General features: G+C 50.5%; 9 protein-coding genes across 9 annotated transcripts; 3 read left to right on the top strand and 6 right to left on the bottom strand.

Moving 5' to 3' along the window:
- Window positions 1–228: 228 nt before the first annotated feature.
- Window positions 229–2,786, bottom strand: SNOG_05736 (hypothetical protein; the record flags this gene model as incomplete). Its single annotated transcript, XM_001796080.1, has 3 exons — window positions 229–2,009; window positions 2,160–2,420; window positions 2,570–2,786. The coding sequence occupies 3 exons, from the start codon at window positions 2,784–2,786 to the stop codon at window positions 229–231; spliced, it is 2,259 nt and encodes a 752-aa protein (XP_001796132.1).
- A 98-nt stretch (window positions 2,787–2,884) lies between these two features.
- On the bottom strand, window positions 2,885–3,944 carry SNOG_05735 (hypothetical protein; the record flags this gene model as incomplete). Its single annotated transcript, XM_001796079.1, has 2 exons — window positions 2,885–3,748; window positions 3,888–3,944. 2 exons carry the CDS (start codon window positions 3,942–3,944, stop codon window positions 2,885–2,887), a joined length of 921 nt encoding a protein of 306 aa, XP_001796131.1.
- A 1,148-nt stretch (window positions 3,945–5,092) lies between these two features.
- SNOG_05734 (hypothetical protein) lies at window positions 5,093–6,049 on the bottom strand (the record flags this gene model as incomplete). Its single annotated transcript, XM_001796078.1, has 3 exons — window positions 5,093–5,384; window positions 5,446–5,493; window positions 6,003–6,049. 3 exons carry the CDS (start codon window positions 6,047–6,049, stop codon window positions 5,093–5,095), a joined length of 387 nt encoding a protein of 128 aa, XP_001796130.1.
- A 281-nt stretch (window positions 6,050–6,330) lies between these two features.
- On the bottom strand, window positions 6,331–7,117 carry SNOG_05733 (hypothetical protein; the record flags this gene model as incomplete). Its single annotated transcript, XM_001796077.1, has 2 exons — window positions 6,331–6,488; window positions 6,559–7,117. The coding sequence occupies 2 exons, from the start codon at window positions 7,115–7,117 to the stop codon at window positions 6,331–6,333; spliced, it is 717 nt and encodes a 238-aa protein (XP_001796129.1).
- Window positions 7,118–7,449: 332 nt separating this feature from the next.
- SNOG_05732 (hypothetical protein) lies at window positions 7,450–7,650 on the top strand (the record flags this gene model as incomplete). Its single annotated transcript, XM_001796076.1, has 2 exons — window positions 7,450–7,504; window positions 7,568–7,650. 2 exons carry the CDS (start codon window positions 7,450–7,452, stop codon window positions 7,648–7,650), a joined length of 138 nt encoding a protein of 45 aa, XP_001796128.1.
- A 1,187-nt stretch (window positions 7,651–8,837) lies between these two features.
- On the top strand, window positions 8,838–9,418 carry SNOG_05731 (hypothetical protein; the record flags this gene model as incomplete). Its single annotated transcript, XM_001796075.1, has 2 exons — window positions 8,838–9,002; window positions 9,086–9,418. 2 exons carry the CDS (start codon window positions 8,838–8,840, stop codon window positions 9,416–9,418), a joined length of 498 nt encoding a protein of 165 aa, XP_001796127.1.
- A 1,912-nt stretch (window positions 9,419–11,330) lies between these two features.
- Window positions 11,331–11,996, top strand: SNOG_05730 (hypothetical protein; the record flags this gene model as incomplete). The annotated part of the gene is made up of 1 exon (XM_001796074.1): window positions 11,331–11,996. One exon carries the CDS (start codon window positions 11,331–11,333, stop codon window positions 11,994–11,996), a length of 666 nt encoding a protein of 221 aa, XP_001796126.1.
- An 84-nt stretch (window positions 11,997–12,080) lies between these two features.
- Window positions 12,081–14,337, bottom strand: SNOG_05729 (hypothetical protein; the record flags this gene model as incomplete). Its single annotated transcript, XM_001796073.1, has 5 exons — window positions 12,081–12,420; window positions 12,541–13,132; window positions 13,193–13,465; window positions 13,560–13,747; window positions 13,775–14,337. The coding sequence occupies 5 exons, from the start codon at window positions 14,335–14,337 to the stop codon at window positions 12,081–12,083; spliced, it is 1,956 nt and encodes a 651-aa protein (XP_001796125.1).
- A 1,343-nt stretch (window positions 14,338–15,680) lies between these two features.
- On the bottom strand, window positions 15,681–17,716 carry SNOG_05728 (hypothetical protein; the record flags this gene model as incomplete). The annotated part of the gene is made up of 2 exons (XM_001796072.1): window positions 15,681–15,748; window positions 15,841–17,716. The coding sequence occupies 2 exons, from the start codon at window positions 17,714–17,716 to the stop codon at window positions 15,681–15,683; spliced, it is 1,944 nt and encodes a 647-aa protein (XP_001796124.1).
- Between the last annotated feature and the right edge of the window lie 450 nt (window positions 17,717–18,166).

Below are 18,166 nucleotides of genomic sequence, written 5' to 3'. Positions count from 1 at the left end.
TAAGAGTATATTCTTGAGGGGCTTGATGACGTACAGGGTTCTCCTTCCTGAGGCTGCTAGATTCAGCTAGATTTACTCCTTTCTTCATGTACATATACTATGCGTGAATGCAATCGAATGATAAATGCATTGTTCAAACAAACACTTGATTCTTCTGTGATACTTGCCTCTTTGCGTCGTTGATTAGCGAACGCCCGCACTTGTGGTACTCGACGTCGAACTACTTCCTCACTCCTGAAGCGGAAAGCTCTTCCAATCGTCCCTCCAATCTCCACTCGTCTCAGGCCAAAGCTGACGAAACGCCCCCTCTGCCGCTCCTAATCTCCGCACTTCATTTTTCTCTTCATCCAGCAATCTCCCGCGCTTGCTCTCATCGCATTCTTCCGCAGCCACCTTACCCTGTCTATCATCTCTAACATCCCACCCGCACATCCACTTCCGCGTGAAATGCGTAATCGCATTTCCAATCTCCTGAGCATTACTAGCGCCATCACTGAGCATATTAAAATCGGCAACATTCTTGACTTTAAGCTCCACGCTGCGCAGGGGCGCAGAACCACTTGCCATCCTGCGGAAAATCGATGCTGCCAGTGTAGCATCGATGGCGCGGTTGACAAGCGTTTGCCGCATGAACCCGTCGTCATATGAGAAGCTATTCGTATCGCCGAGATCGCCGGTGATGTCAATGGAGCAATCCAACTCAACAACGAGTGATTGAAGATGCGGGAACGTGGCTAGCGTATCGTAGAGTGCGACCTCATCTGCGTCGCCTCCGGTCCGGCGCAGTGTGATGTGCAAGTGTTCCAGCCCCGGTATCTTCGCATTCAGCTCACTGAGCTGACTGACCGATAACGACGCAGCAGGGAGCGCAAGCCGTCGTAAGCTAGCACCATGATGAACCATCACAGCGTCCAGCGTTTCCTTCCTGATTTCACCGGTTATAGCAATCTCCTCGAGCGGCACCAGCGATTCCAAGAATTCCGGAATAATGTTCACGACATTGCCCAAATAATCGAGACCGCCACCCTGGCAATTCCCTAACTCGAGGACTTTCAGTGACGAATAATTGCCATAGGATGTTTCATATCCGAGCAACCCTGCATCCGCGTTTTTCAGCCGGAGAGTGTGCAACGCAGGTAGGTTGGCATGGGTGTCCCATGAGTTCAGCTCTGACCAGCCGCCGCCGACGGACAGACTAGACAAATTGACCTTCCCTTTCGCTTCCTGGGCGTGCTTGAGACCTGGGAAATGCACGTAATCAAATGCACTTGGCTCGGACTCTGAGCGGCGCGATATGATATCGATATCTTCGACCCAGGGACAGTAGTGGGCTAGCATCTCAGCCAGCGCGTTGGGCGTGTAGTCCGTGGGTGCGATATTATCCCAGACGGTATCCGTTGCAATCGTGCGCAGATTTGGCAATGACACGATTGCGAGATCGTGGGCACTTGGTTCGATGAGCGAGGTGCAGCCTTTCGGAAGGCGGACCCTGAGGCTGTCCAAGCTGAAGTTGCTGAGATGGAGTCGACATGATCGATGTTTGTAGGAAAGTACTGGTAGCAGTGCAGATGGTAGTGAGCCGTGGCACTGGAAGTGCATGTCTTTCAGACTCGGGAGTACTTCCATGAAACGTACCAGCGGTAGCCACGCATCCTCGTACTTAAAAGGCGGTGTAACAGCCACCTCTTTATCTGGAGCCTGATCACGTGAATGACTTTCCCAGTCAGCATAGACATCGCCTCGAACTTTGAGTGTCCGAACATGTCTGAAACTGTCGCTAGGCTGTAGAGTTGCCGTCCATTGTTCTATCGCGGCGGCTAAACTCTCTAGATTTTCGATGCGGATGCTTAGCGTCCGAAAAAGCGCACAAGTTGCTGCGAGACGGCATCGTCGGTTTACCAAGGAGAAGCTTGCTACGCTGCGTCTGTGGGAGGCATCCAAAATATTGGTGATGCTCTGCAGCACCTCCATTGGCAATTTTTCTAGACTTGCACGTGCCATTTTGAGCCCTAGTATATGATAGTAGGTGCGTGTGTAGATAGAGTTTCGGGCCCGCCCGAAAGATTTATATTCCGAAATTCTGGAGATGGTACGACTGATTGATGAATAACGGTGCCAATGGTGTTGTAAGAAGCTTATATGCACGTCTTCCGGCTTACTTTCCTTGCAAGTCAATGATGCCAAGAAGAGTTGAGCCGATTCGGCCCTCCTTTGTTTGAGTCTGTTCTGAAACCACAATGATACCTTGGCATACATTGCCAGCTGTTGTGTATTATGTAAAGCCGTTGCGATGCGCTGAGCACGAAGGTGCCTATGTTTCATGGAGGCCATAAGAGCAGTTAGTACGGGAGATGCCCAGTCGATTCTTATGTTTGCGCGAAGAACGTTTGGAAAAAAGTCGACAAGCATGTTCATCTGACCTATTCGCCGGTACAGCATCCTCTAAAGAACAAGGATTGAACCTCTAAATTAACGAAGCAGCATTTTGAGTTGCTTCAGCATTACCAGTCCACGTATCTGTATTCTTCTGTCAGCCTTTCCTCCGCAACTGTGTTGTAATCAGACTTACACTCTGTTCCTGCCGGGTCCAATAGCATACTAGCGTTGTCTTGCCCAATCCCTGCCATCTCCAGTTGCGCATTGTTAGCTTCGACCATCGATTGCGCATCCATAGCACCTGCTGCGTCGCCACTACCTTCGAAGCCAGTTAAGTCGCCTCCACCCCCACTAAAGTCACCGCCACCACTCCAATCCCCTCCTGCAAGTCCTTCCGCGCCAGAAAACATGTCGCCAGCCGCATCTACACCGAGAGCCAGGGGCACCTATACCTGCAACGCCGATGGCTGCGCGCTTGCCCCATTTCTTCCAATCTGCTGGCTTACCGTTAAGGATGGGCGGCAGTTGGAGGACCAGCGACACCTTTCTGAAGTTGTGTGAACTTGGAGGACATCTTGTTTATCATGCTTCCGCCCATCATTGAGGAACGTTTGCCTTGTTGTTGTTGTTGTTGTTGCTGCTGCGCCTGTGTTTGAACTTGTTGCGGATGAACGCCCTGCTGCTGATACTGAGCAGAAGGCTGCGCGAGGTGAGTAACTTGTTGTTGGGGCTGTATAAATGCATGGCCTTGTTGCTGGGGCTGGACGAAGTTGTTAGGTTGTCGCGGGTAAGACGGCGAGGGTCCTTGCCGTTGCGGAACGAAATTCCCAACGATGTTCGTGCTCGGCAGCGCATATATCTGAGACTGCTGCTGTGGAGAAGCTATGTGGTTGTTGGCTATTTGAGACCCTTGGGTGCTCGGTGTTGTTGGCGGGCTCAAGATTTGCAGAGCTTGTTGAGGGTATTGAGGGAATATGCTGCTATTCGGACTAGCAGCTGGTGTAATAAAGTTGGGCTGTTGCTGAGGATACTGGTTTTGCAGCTGAGGTATCTGCGAAGATGCTGGAGACTGGCTGTGATTTGTAGCTGGAGAGAATTGTTGTGGATTGGCCTGATATTGGTTATACTGCCGCTGTTGCTGTTGCAGCAGAGCATGCGGGTTTTGGTGCTGCTGTACGACAGGAGCCTGTGCATACTGATTTTTCGGTGATTGATGGGGACTTGGTGCTAGTGGGAAGTAACCCGTGGTTACTTGCGGCGGAGGAGTTGGATATGCCTCGACGTAGACCCCCTGCTTCACTGGAACCGGCACTTGAACTTGCGTGGGTGAAGGCTGACCAGGCACGGGCTTTCTCTGGAGAAATTGCTGACGCTGTACAGGGGGTAGTGATGCCGTAGGCAGATTCCAAGTACTTTCGTTCGTCGAAAGATTGATGTAGAAGCTACGCGCAACGCCGATCAGCCACAAGTCTATTTCCTTCCTTGCTTGTATCTCTTACTGTCTAGCATACTGCTGGCTCCACTCTGCTTTCCAGCCTAGGGGAGCATTGGGCGGGGTTGACATTCATTGTGGAGTAAATTTGAATACTTGTCCGAGCTGAATGTCAGTTTCCTTTCTTCTCTGGGATGTTGTATGCTCTGAACGATTGACCACGCAAATTTAGAGTGAGTTCTGGAGATCTGAGATAAATATGGCGGCTTTCATCGTCTGATAAACCTGCGGCGGTCCGGTTGGTGAGGCTGAGATCTGGCTGACGCCAGATTCCCAAAGTGGTTCTAATAAACGAATGCACATTCTTGCCATCGCATCGAGCGAACAGTAATTGTTGACCGGTAAAGCCTGTCGCACACACATGGTAGATTCGATGTACGCAAATTTTGACTATTGTGGTATGTCTTTTGGACGTGGCTTATCAGGTTTTTCCATTGCGCTCAAGCCGACGAGTTGAACAAAGCCGAAAAAAGCGACGTCTTATAATATGCTGCGGCCTGAGGAGACGAGTATGCTTGCTATTCACATTGTCATGTCTGAAGGCGACTAGACTGCGAAGGTGGCATTCTACCTAGACGAAGAGGGGTTGCCAAGCCACTAGCCGCAGCTGAACTTCTATTTGGGCCCCATCTTCAGCTCTAGGCTTTTGGCGTAACCACTGTAGCCAATACTTTGATGTCAATATGTTCCTGTGTGTCGCACTTTCTAGCACATGCTCGCACCCCGAGACAACTGGTTTTATGCTTTGAAATGCAATCCCCCACCGTACGATTCCGCCGGGTACTCGCCAGGTGAAAGCGATCTCAATCATTGCTCACCTGACTCACCTATCGCACTCCATGTCATGCAAGATATATTAATGCATCAATAGTATTTGGCAGGCTACTTTTCCGCTTGATCACGAATTCCATAGCCTGAGAAATGGCTTGCAGAACCTGCATCCAAACGCCTTGCACGTCGACCACGAATGCTCGGCAGTCCTGGGTCGCTTTCGTATAAACTCGGTCGTCGCGATGTACTACCTGAATGATGTGGACCCTGTATGATCGTGCGAGCGCCTTCCCCGGTCCACTCCTGCTGTCGCTGCTTGTTGTCGTTGTGCCAAGTCAGTGCTGGATCAACCCTGACATGCCTGCCGTTTTGCACCAACCCATCGACCTCGTTTTCCAAATCCCGGCGCTCTTTCGCTGAATCCTGAGATAAGACTGCGCGATACTGATCCCGCTACTGTTCTCGCGTCATCGAGTTTGTACCATAAACATCGAGGATACGGTTCATGGCTATACTCCAAGAGATGTCCATGCCGTTCCGGTCAGTTCCCCAAGAAGCGTCTCCATTGGAGAAAGCGTCCCCATGCTCATTGGGGTTCTGACAGCGGCATATGGTGCTCTCAAGACGCCCAGCACCTCGATTGATACGCGTGCCAGTAAGATGTGGTTGGCCAGGTGCTGGGCGTGTTGACGCCAACTCCCTGCTCTGACTTGCAGCTGGCTCGCCAGCATTCTGATTTGACTGACTAAGACGACCGAGGCTCGGCCATTGTGTTCTATGCCCCATGGAAGGTGATTGAAACGGACTGTTTTGGTTTGTACCCATGCTCGTGTTTCTGTGTTGTTTGAAGGTAACTTTGGTTCCAGAGTCGGAGATTAAGAGTTGTTGAAAATGAGTACTTTAGGTCATCGAGAATCTTTGTAATGCACAGCGGGTTGACTCAGTGGGTGCGTGATGTGAATTCTGAAGTCGTAACGTAGGCTGTCATTGAGGAGATACATATGTATCTGCAGTTTTCTGACACGTGCCCAGAGATCAGTGGCTAGACATGCGCTGTGAGCACGACACGACTATGCGAGAAGACCATCGGCGAAGAGTAGGTATATTATGACGCTATATGTGAATTACAACGCCGCCATAACACCACCACGTGCTCAGTTACACCTCTGCTACAAATCACACTTCGACTTGGGCCAGCGAATTATCGAATATAGTTCGAAATGCGGCATGGCATGACGCACACCGTTTACCATAGATGCCCACAAATTATGTTTATATCACAGCAAGCTTCAGTATCGAATGGTGCGAGTCAAAGGTGACTGTGTAGATTTATTAAAGTTCTGACATACAAAACAGTTCACACTGTTGGAGCTTCACCTCCTCAACGACTATATTGAGTCTTCGCGCCATCCTGGGTCAAATATGGCTTTGCATGCCCATCGCTATTATGCCAGTCAACATTGTTGTGAACCGTATTGATATTGATGGCAAGTCCTTGTCGAATCGACCGCGTCAACTCTGCTTCACCCTGCAATACGATCTGTGTGGTCGGCGCATCAAAGACGAATCGCGCCACAGCGATCTCCTCTGCATGCGATATCTGGTCGCGCTGATAATAGTCCAGAATTCGTCTCTTGGCCTTCCTGGCCAGTCGATAGGCTGGCCGTGGATGTCACAACCTCGCGGAGAGTTTAGCATAGTGTAGGCATCGCCGTGGCTGTCAGGATTGTGGCACCGGCACAGTGTGCAGTGGAGCTCGCCACGCTCATAGTCTGCTCGACTACCAAAGTGATGAGGTTCTCCAGGGCGTATAATACGAGTTTGAGCTCCTTGTCGTCGTTCTGCGTATCTAGTTGCGGCAACAAGGACCGCATTCGCCTCGTGGTGGACAGGCGTCCTGATCAATTGATTTGGCTCACGATACACTGTACTCTGTTGTGGAAGATTGAATTTCGTTTGCGCTCCCCCATATGATGTAGGTTGTTGTTGCTGAATCGAGGTGCTTTGGACTCCCCGATATGATGTAGGCATTTGCTCCGGAAGCGACGTGAGTTGTGGATGATAGTATGATGTGGGCTGTCGTACTTGACTGTGTAGCGTCCCACGCGTTGTATTGGTTGACCAGGAAGTCTGCTGCGGTGGTGTCGCTTGGAAAGTCGGCTGGATGTTACACACGCTAGACATTGCGGGTGAGAGACGCGATATTGGGGCATAATCTTCAAGGTTCTCGCTGCGACCGTAGACCACACTTTGTCCTGGCGCAGCTACTTGCATTTTCGATGCACGAACGGTGTTGACTGGGCATGATGATGCATCATGGTCCTGGCTGGGTGCGGCGACCTGCATTTGTGAGGGTCGTGCTGAGCTGGTAGTTTGCGTGGACGGTCCATGGGAAGACCTCTGGGTGCCTTGTCTAGATCCTCCATGCCCATCTGCCTGCTGGAGGATCTTGATCGATTTCTGAGGGTCCCAGGACATATTTGTGGGTTTGAGTATCGATGTATCAGGAGTTAAAAGTGGCAAGCTTGATTCAGCAAGACGTCGGGTACTTCGCTGACAAGAGTTTTATACCTTGGAACAGTGGAATTTAGAAATGACATTCTTCACATTTGCATTAAGAAAATTGAGAGTACCAATACGCTTGATATTCGTTGTGTGACGTGGATATTCAAACACGACAATGTCTCCCGTTGACACTCTTCACTATTTACAGTATGGTATATATGTCACGATGATGTTTTTGTGGGCTTGGCGTTCTCAAATTTAAATCGTGAAAATTCGTTGTATATTCAAGAAGATGTAGAGGGATTATGACGAGAAATGGGCAGATTAGTGCGCAAGAGGACAACAACCAGGAAGAAAGAGGTACGTATTGATGTAAGACCATCGGAGAGTTATCGTTAATGAGTGTTTGGCTACTTGAAGTAGACGTACGAGAGAACAAGAGAGGTTTCAGACATGGAGAGCAACATCATAGAAAGAGTTTGACAAAAAGCTGTGCTCGAGCATAAAAGCAAAGAAAGAATAAAACCAGAGAGCTGAGATCACTTGGCTTCGAAACGCAAGATTCATGTTTTCATCCATTGTGACCGCCTCGTCCTTCATACTACATCGACCCATTGCGGCCAACTTTCAACGGCTCCAAGCACCCTGGGAATTCCTAGCCCATGTGATACCCTCTGGCCGATTCGTTGCCGTCATTAGCCCACCTTCGGTAACATCACTCTGGACATGTCGATATCCGTCATAAGAACCTACATTTCGGCGTCTGGGCCAATATGCATTGGCATACCCATACCAACTGCCATATCTGTATCATGATTATTTCGTCGAGCAATTTCATGTTGCTGGGGAGACACGACATGGCGTATTGCTGCTTGTTTTTCCTCCCTAGAGATATCGTTTTTGTTGCATTGGATCAAGATACGAATCGAGAGCTCTTTCCAGCTAATCACCAATCCATCACGATCAAATCCGAAGTCATCTATATCAAGCGCCCAAGCGTCACGGTGACTGTACAGATGGTGGCAACTGCAGAGTGGGTTGATGATGCGTGATTCTGCCGGAACAAGCCGTGTGCCGTAGTAGTTTGGATCGCCGGCCCGAATGATAGTTGTTGTTCCTGGTCGAGGTGCGGTCTGAGGTGCGTGTGAAGGTCTGCCACTCCGTGAGGCTGAAGGACGGACCTGAGATGGAGTCGAGCGACGTGGATTATTATTTACATTGCGAATGCTGATATATCCTCCGTATGCTCTGGTCTTGTAGTTTTGATTTGGGTACATGCTGTATGTGTGTGCTTCGTTTGTAATTTGATATGTGGCTTAGGTCGCGGATTGACGCTGTTGCGTTATGCGATAAAGCAAATTAGAAATGATTCGCGATTTTTCTTTTATTAGAAGTGTATAAATCATCTCCACTTCATCCATTCGTGCCACTTGACAAACATGCTAATGTGAAGATACTGAGGTAATACACCCCTAAACAGGGAGAATTTCCGGGCTTTGAAGATGTCATGATGGAAATAGTGAACATCTGTGTATCTCGATTTTCTTGGAAGGACCATTTTGTCATGCCCGGCACTTGTGACACCCTCTTGAGTATAAAACCACGTTGGGCTTCCACGTCTGCTATCTACCACAATAATCATCGAAAATCCACTAACTTCCATCCAACAGGCTCATTAAACAACACTCAAATCATGTACCCAAACCACAATACTTATGGTGGAAGTCGGCGAAACCCTGCCCGGTTCCAGGCAACTTTCATGAACGGTAACAGGCAGTCTCAGGGCCACGTACCCACATACCGGAGCAACTCAACATCACAACCCACTCAGCCAAACGAAGGTGGTAGAACAGCTATTGTACGTCCTGGAGTACCGCACTACTTCGCCACCCGCGTTGACCAACAAACTTTCGCGTCATCAACAACTTGTGTCGCTGCCAGGATCCAGTGTCCCATGGTTCAGCGTGGACGATTGAAGGGCGAGAAATACCAGACATAAACGGCCGAATTATCGACTATCAACAGTTCATGAACCGCGTACTTGATCACTTTGCAACAGCCACAGTTACGTACGAACAGCAGACGACTGCATGGCGACTGTTTCTGGATCCCAGGGTGGCCGCAAGTTTTGAGATGAACGATCGCAGGGTAGAGGCCGGTGCTCGAGCTGGACGTCCCATCTTAATCACTAACGATGCCACATACCACAACGCCGATGGCCCATGCCCAGGCTTTGGTAGATACACAGGGAATGCGGACGATAAGGAACGATGAGAGGCATGCGTTCAGGAATCCCAGGGAAGGCTATGGAAGAGACTTTCGTTCCTATGGGTACGGAGGTCATCGTTGAGCCTTGATGGAAACTGTCAATTTACAGGCTAGCTGTGATGGATTTTGGAGACGACAGGGTGGCAAGAATGGAGGCTGTTGTTTATGAATTTACCGAATTTCAGATATGTTCTAAAATCTAGGGCAGCTTTATCTAAATAAGTGATTATGTTGACGCTGCGTGCTCATGAGAACAGTTTTTGTCCAGCCATCTAGCCGATTGCCTCTTGATCAGATCATTTGTCAAATACAACTCATTTTTATGTAACCCCATCTATTAGGAGAATTATCGATCTAGACATAGTGCATGCCACCAGCTGTGCTATAATTCATGCCTTTAATTGAGTCGCGATTTGCACTCCTGCTAGTTCGTCAAAGTAACTCGATCTTTATCTTCTCGTGCATCAGTACTCCTGTAGTGATTGAATTCTGCAGATATAATTATGAAAGGCCATCACTGGAGGGCTTCGCTCGTTTCAAAATCGATCGACCTGCTGCTTGTCCTCGTGCAGAAGGCAACAAGGCTGGCCGTAAAGGTGATAGACGAGCAATCACCGGCGATCGTGATGCTTAGACCCTTTCTTCCTCCTTAGTTACATGGGAACACATCAGCTTTGTTGTCCGTTTGAGTAATGTGGTGTTTCGAAGCGAATATAACGTAGAACCCGATGGACCAGCGAGACTCACCGCGCACGTTTTTAGCAAGTAGGTGGCTGAAAAGGCAAGACTTGGTTATCTTTGGCCACCCCTTGATACATCAAATTGTCCGTCGAAATGTTCCACGTTCCGGGCTCTGAAGCTCGCTTGTTTACTATCCCCTTCCCGGTCTCCAACGCGAGCGCTTTGTGTTCTCGGGAGCTTCGGAACTTGAATTTAAGGGACACAGTTGCGGGCGTCAGTTATGCTGTTGCTGATGGATTCGTGCCGATTCTGATGGGGTACAAAACCCTGTACCAACAATGGTGGCGGCCTCATCATAGTCCAGGCATGTGCATCGAGCTGATATCAATGCGCAGCCGAGAAAAGAACCCAGATCAGTGGGGAGCTCCCCCACATACCATGAATGTGCAATCTGGCTGCGGCCAAATGTAGACAGATAGGAAAGGTATTCACACCTCGCTTGCGGATACATGCATTCGTGTCCAGGCAACGCGTTACTTCTTACATGTTGCTGGCGGATTTCGGCCTTCACATTCATGTTAAGTCCGAAGCGCATGGGTCTGCACTGTTGGCACGCATGTCATGTGCGGAAAGAGCACTAAGATGTTCTTGCTCTGGATACTGCTGTGGAAAAGCTACGGAACGAATGCGGCCCGCTGACTGTGGTATAATTGCAGGTCTAGATGCTGGAATCGTTGTGTTGATGCGTTGACGACTCTTCTCGAGGACCGGGAGGTATCCACGCTAGCTCTTTTAGCAGCACTTCCTCAATCGGGCACTTCCAACATGACTTCCTCGACGATCGAATAAAACGTCCTGCAGATTTGGTGAGATGAGCGACGTCGATTTGACGCTCAGGCCTACGCCCACAATGTTCAATTTCGCCATTTTGATGCATCAAGCGCGTATAGCATCCCTGATGCAGTTTAGTGCTCCCTGACTGCTACCTAGAAACTAGAGGTCTAGCATCATGCACTTGCATTTCAAAGAACTGGTTGCAAACTAGACCCTACTGCAAACACTCCGAAATCAGTACAATCAGTGACTCATCTACAATGCTTCCAATTCTGAAAGGGCGGAGTTGCACTCTCCCGGATGACACCAATCCCACCTACAAAAGCCAACATATTGACGTCTAACATTGAAATTTCATCTCAATTCCATCTTTTCCCTTTACCACAAACACAACATCGCCAAAATGGCCTACCCCTACTCCACCCCTCGCCTCGAATTCCGCGCAATCCGCCCCACCGCCGACCTCGCTATCTTCAACGCCCTCAACGCCGACGTAAACGGCTACATCAACGCCTCCGTCGCCAACATCCACCTCCCCACAGAATCCGACCTTGCAGAATTCATCAAAGACCTCGCCAAAGATCTCCTCAGCGCGGTAATATGGCTCAAGCACCCCTCCAACCTCACAATCGCGGAACGCAAGGAATTAATCGTGCACGCAAAAGACGCGGGAAAAGAGCATCTCGTCGAAGGACACGGGACGGCAATTGGTCAACTCCATCTAGCATCTCTTGAGCCGCGGCACGTACATCATCGCTGGACGGAAATCGGGCTGGATATTTTGCCAGAATATCAGGGGAAGGGGTACGGAAGTGAGGCGATTTCTTGGGCGCTAGACTATGCGTTTCGGCGCGCGGGATTGCATCGTGTGAAGATTAGGGCGTTCGAGTATAACGCGGGGGCAGTGAGGCTGTATGAGAGATTAGGATTTAAGTTCGAGGGGAAGGAGCGCGAGTCGTGTTGGCATGAGGGCAGGTTTTGGGATTCGGTGGAATTTGGGATGTTGGAAGGGGAGTGGAGATGGATGCAGGAACGTGAGAAAGAAAATGCGTGTGAAGGGAAAATGTGATACTGTATAAAATCAACTCTTTGATTGAAGTATGCTGAAAAAACAGGTGATTGCGAGACCACGACTAACAAACTATGTAGTCGCTCAAGGCATGCCTACTTGCATGCCATCTAGACTACGATCTGACATGGCAACGAAGACTTTTGCGTCGCCGGAAGCTCTGCGCGCAGCTGCCGCGTATAAGGCAGTTACGTCTTCTTTCCACTGCGTCTCATTCATTCTGATGAATCGCCGATCATAAGTCATCAAACCATTGACTTCGCCTTCCACGTCGGTTGTCTGGGTCCATACTCCTCCGGAGCATGCGAACAAGTCAATCTGTTCTCTTAATTGGTTCAAAAGGTCGTGAGTGCGATAGTTCCAGTACTTGGTTGAGTTGGTCAATTCGTAGGAAGTTTGACGAGGCTCATCTGGGTACCAAGAACTGCTTAGAGTTAGCATGTGCCTGAAAATATGTTTATGTTCTACGGATAACCAAGAGCGCAAGATCATCAATACTGTGAACTAGTTTTTGAAGCGATGAATCATTGAGGGATAAACTTACGAGCCCTTGGGCGGATACTGCCCGATACCGCCAAATTCGCCTTGCAATCCAATACGATTCTCGTCATATGCTGAGTCATACCCTGATCCTTGTGTCGACCAGAAAGGCGTACCACACTGTGGAGTCGAGTAGTGATGGTTGTCATCAAAGTCTCCAGCACCATGGTCCGTCCAGCCACTGACTGAATTGATCAAGCGCGTGGGATCGAGGCTTCTCACCATATCTGTCAGAGGGTACTCCGGCCATGGAGGACTGGTAGCCTGGCCCCACTCTTCGTTGTAAATGGTCCAGGCAAAGATGCTTGGGTAGCTCTTCAACTGTTCCACAAGCAACCCGAGCTCTCGGTTGAACTCAGCCTGCTGCTCGGGGCCTTCCAGGCGGATACCGCCGCAGCTGTTCTCTTCCTTAGCAGGTAAGTCAGGGCGCATAGACGGCATGTCTTGGATAACGAGCAGACCCAGCTCATCGCATGCCTTGTAGTACAATGCTGGCTCCACTTTGATGTGCTTCCGCACCATGTTGATGCCGACGCGCTTCAAAACTTGAAGGTCGAACGTCATGGCTTCTACACTGGGTGCCGTGTATATACCATCTGCAGAGCGAGTCAGTTCTCACCATCCTAGAAATGCAGGATATGATCGAGGCGGCCTACCTGGCCAGAAGCCCTGGTCGAGAGGTCCGAACGGGAACACAAATTTGCCATTGAGAAGCGGCCGTTGTACACCCGCAACCACACCCCTAGAGATGGTTCGGAAACCGGTGTAGCTTTCCACTGTATCACTACCAAACTTGATAGTCATGTTGTACAGTGTTGGCGAATCTGGGGACCAAAGCTCCGGATCGGATACGGCAAACACAAAGGGAGTACCAGCATTGCCCGATCCTGTGGCCTTGACATTCTGGGAGTGAGGCTCGTATATGGTAACTTCGACCCGGCCAGTGGAATTGGTGCTACTGTGTACAGTAACATTAACTATTGTTTGTTAACACCACTTTGATGAAAAAGTCGGTCAACATACCCATGCCGTCCATATTTGCCGCGAGATCTAGCTTTGCGACGTGTTCAGATGGTGCGGACTCAAGCCAGACGGTCTGCCATATGCCACTACAGGGAGTGTACCATATCATGCCGCCCCGATTTAGCGTTTGCTTGCCGATGGGAATTTGCGTACGATCCATATCTGTAGGGTCGAAGACATGAACGATGCTATAGAAGAATCAGTCTCGTCCGAACTTAGCATGGGGCGAGACAAACAGCTCATTTGTGCCATTTGCACTCAAATATGGCGTGATGTCGACAGAGAACTCAAAGTACCCTCCTCTATGCCAAGTAGCATTTTTGCCGTTGACAAAGACCGTGGCTTCATAGTCGACTGCTCCAAAGTTGAGGATGACTCGATCTCCGGTAGGCCAATCCGACGGAACATTGAATGAAGTCTGATACCAGCTGTATATGCGTCCATCGGGACCCTTACCGGTAACGCCTGAAAGTGCACTCTCGAGGCAGAATGGTACCAAGACCGGTGCTTCAAGTCTCTGCCCGAATGGTGGAGAATCCAGGTCGCCCGCCTTTGCATTTTGATACCGCCAAACGCCGTTGAGGTTCTTCCACAGGGTTCGCTGCAAGCGAGGTCTCGGATACTCAGGCCAGGGATTTGTGCCAACTTTATCAGTCCATGGCGTGTCAAGCGTGATGTTTCCAATCTTGTAGTCTGTGTTGTTGTTCTGTCGTGGGGCGATGCTCGCAGCAAGGGTATTCGAAGCGAGCCACGCAGCTGTGAACCCAGTCAAGAGCATCTTGATCGTTTGATCCCCAAAATGAGCTCACGGTGAGGTAGGCACGTATGCAATGGCGAGAGGATGGTCAGACAGGCCGGCTCTAAGTAGGTACTTATGACACGCGCGTGATGACAGCATATGCTCAAGGTACCTGTAATGGCTGCATGTGGCAAGGTCTTGACCTGGGGTCTAGCGGCGGGCGTGGCTGCAGGACCTCGTTGATCACTGCATAGTGCGAAGGTAATCTTCCAGCCATCGTCTTGAATTTACGTTCGCCTGGGTCGCCCCTGACCGCTTCGTTCGCCTCATTGGTGATTCTCAACCAAAACCATGCTGAGTGCGAGCATTGTTGGGAGCCAAGTTCGGAAAAGCCAGGGCAGTCCGTCGCGCATGATGAGGTCTTTCGCTCAACAACGTTGTGGATGCATCGAGCATGCGAGGCGTCAGATGAGCGCTGTGTCGTGAGGGGGAGATCGGCACCTAGCTCGCGAGCCGGCAGGAGGCCTGCTGGAATTCCCCGCACATTCGGAGCAAGTTCTATCAGCGGACAATGTTCAGCAGCCTCGTGAGGCGGGTATGCGCATCTGAGGTGCAGGGGCGAAGAACCCGTGGCGGCCTTTGGGATGTTGTACTTCGGTATTGCAGATGCGCTGGCACGGTCACGACGTGAAGATGTGAGGAGCGGTCATCACCAGGGAGCAGCTTATGAAAGGCATTGAAGGTACTCTCTAAGCTGCGATGCGGAACAAACGATGTTCTCGCTGTGGTTTTGCGGTTGGTGTTCGCCGGTTATAAGCCTTAGTCGCCAGGCTCCATGCACAGAGAAGTCGCGACAACGACACAAAATCAAGAAAGACACGAAATTCGGAATCCGTTGTAGAATCGCGATTTGATGATTTTGATGGGGTATACCGCAGGGAAATTATCACTATTGCATGCACCATCCATTACACTGCAGCTCTTATTCTGCCAAGCCGTCAAACATGACACGAAACACTCGCGTTCTGGTCATATAAACCCAAGTCGCGCTCGTGCACAGCGTGACGAAACCTCTTCATACCACTCTGTGTTGTCACCTTCCGAGCTCTGTCACCCTAGCTTTGTACCTCAGATGCTCATGAACAGCGTCCACCTTCCTATTCCCGAAGTCAACGTGACAACCGAGCCGTGTCCGTGGGATTCTATAGCAATGCTTGCTACCCCGCGGTTGTCGCTACACAGTCGCCAGGGTGTCTAGCCTGGTGTGGTATGCTGATGGCATGCCTGATCTAGAGGGCCGCAGAGCCCCGCAACTGTGTTGGACAAATCTGCTCACCAGCTTTCAGGGCAGCGTGAGGAACGGCTTGCTCCAGGACTTGACCTTAGAAGACGAAGTTGGTCTTGTGGGGCTCAGTGGTGGCTCCATCTGAGATGCGGAGAATCTCTTGGTCTTGGGAGAGATTGGAGAGGTGGGAGAATTCGGTGGTATCGGTGCTTTCCTAGGGGACTCGTATGATGTGTTAATGAATGGCGGTGTAGGACCTTTCATCGTTCTTATTGAATCGCCGTCATCCTCCGATATCTCCGTGAGCGGCGCGCGATCTGAGTACGAGCCGATGATCGAAGTCATCCCTGTGGCGTCCGAAGCGGTAGACATGCGAATCGTGTCCGCGTCCGAGCTGTCGGAACTCATCGTTGACATCGTTCGCAGCGATGCGGCGCTCGAGGAGATACCATCTGAGGATGTCGCAATACCTATATCATATTTATGTGCGCCGCAGTGAATGTCTGGTATTGCTGTCTCATTGAGTATGATGTCGAGCAACTTGTCGCGGACATCACGGGCTGCAGGCCGCAGGTTTGGGGCTTTGCTGAGCATACTGCGGACCAGATCTAGAATGGGAGGTATGGCGCGGAAGGCATCATCATCGTGCTCGAAAGACGCCTTCTCGAGAATATCTATCCATGTGTCAATCTTATCCAGATTCGCATGGAAGGACGAGTCGGTGCGAGAGTTCTTTCCGCCAGTGTTGATCTTCTGCTTGGATGACCTATGCTTGATGAAATCGTGGGGTTTCTTTTTCAGCATGAAGGTGATGATCTCAAGGTAGACACAGCCTAAGGAAAAAACGTCCGCTTTCTCAGTCTCGTGCACTCGCGATCGTGGCTTTGGCGTTGGTTGGGTCCGCTTGAATCCAAAGTTGAAGCCAGAAAAGTCGGCAGTAGGGGGTTTAGTCAGCTTTTGGCGTTGCGATGAACTGCTATTCGAAGATCCCGACGAACTCTTGCTGACGATTGAGGCATGTTTCGTACTGGGAACTACAGGGGCCGGCGCTGCTGCATTTGGATCGAAGCCTTGTGTATGCATATGGGTCTCCGGCGCGCTGTACACGTAGGCATCCATCGGATCGGGTCGCTTGTCTTTCTGAAAAGTCTCGAGGCTACCAATATCACTGAGCGCGATTGAGTTCCGCTCATCAATCAATATGTTCGAAGGCCGTATTGCAGAGTGGTAAAATCCATTCTGGTGAATAGTGGCGACGGCATCAGCTAGACAATGTAGCCAGTTCAAAATGAGCCATCTTCTGTCAGGCTTCTGTAGCTTTTGGTACTGTGTGGGGGTGCGATGATCGATGAATGTGCGGAGCGTGTGCTGTCCAACGAAACTGGTTACAATGAAACCTGCCCCTTTTGCGGTATATGATGCCCATATCGGGGCTATGTGGTCGTGTTCTACCATTCGTGCACTTTCAACATCCATCATAAAATTGGCCTCGAAGGCATCCGGAGCCTCGGCATTGCCTAACGGGAACCGCCTCCGGACAAAAACCTCTGTTGGCCGTTTGGGCAGATGGACACGCGACCAGTTCTGGAGGCTAACCGCAGCTGGAAGATTTTGAACGTACTCCAGAGGAACTTCTTCGTTTGGCGCATAGTCGATGTGCACACCATCTTGCAACTCACGAAGCAGGAATGTGAATTGTGTATGGTAAAAGCGCGCATCTGCGTGATTGTCGCGACGATTCGAGAGCGAGAGCTGCTCGATATCATCCATCTGCAGCGGCAGATCATCGTCGTCCCAGGATTTGTCGACAACCGCAAAGATACTGTCTGCTTCGCCGATCTCGGCCAGCACTAAGAACAATCTTCGAGCCTTTTCCAGTATCCATTCGATGTACGTGTCGTCGCTCAGATCTCCAAAGCCCACTGGGTTTGTCAATCGCTCTCTTTCTTGAGGCTGCAGCCGCGATGTCACGAAATCTTGGGTGACTTTTTCGTTGATCCTCTCCTCGGTCCACCATACTTGCTGGAGGGCCGCATGGGGCGTGACAAGTGAATGACCCGCATAGCCATATATCAGCGCATTCAGCGCAACCGTTTGATCGTTCACAACATTCGTCAGCGTCCTTGCGCTCATTGCCACGGAATCCGCTTGGCTTGAGTATGTCGCGGAGCAGAGCTAGTGTTATTTGTACTGAAACTGTGACGCGGGTAAAGCCGTGGCCGTAGTGGGGTGATGATCATATCTGATGGAGTAGAGTAAGGGAAACTGGAAAGACGCCGATTAAACTTCTTCCAGCTGATGAAGGTAAGACAGGACATTTAGGCGTCAGCGGGGCCAGAATCATCGGCCCTCAAAGGTCGTACCAATGATGATCCGCCCCATGGGACCCTTCTGCTTATAGCAAGCGGCATAGCAGCGAATACATGGCTTCCGGCTGGGCCGTCAAATCACCAATGACCAAGCGCCTGGCAATGCAATTCGCACAGCCCGCTGCGCGTTGGCGGAAGGCAAAGGAGGTCTTTGCGCCTCGAGGAAGCTCAGCGGCCCCGAGTGCGGCCAGCCATGTGGCATAGTGGCCAGCCC

Source organism: Parastagonospora nodorum (assembly GCF_000146915.1).
Source record: "Parastagonospora nodorum SN15 chromosome Unknown scaffold_8, whole genome shotgun sequence".
In the NCBI taxonomy this organism is placed as follows: Eukaryota; Fungi; Ascomycota; class Dothideomycetes; order Pleosporales; family Phaeosphaeriaceae; genus Parastagonospora; species Parastagonospora nodorum.
The sequence above is the reverse complement of the archived record's forward strand: the minus strand, read 5'-3'. Positions and strand labels throughout refer to the sequence as shown.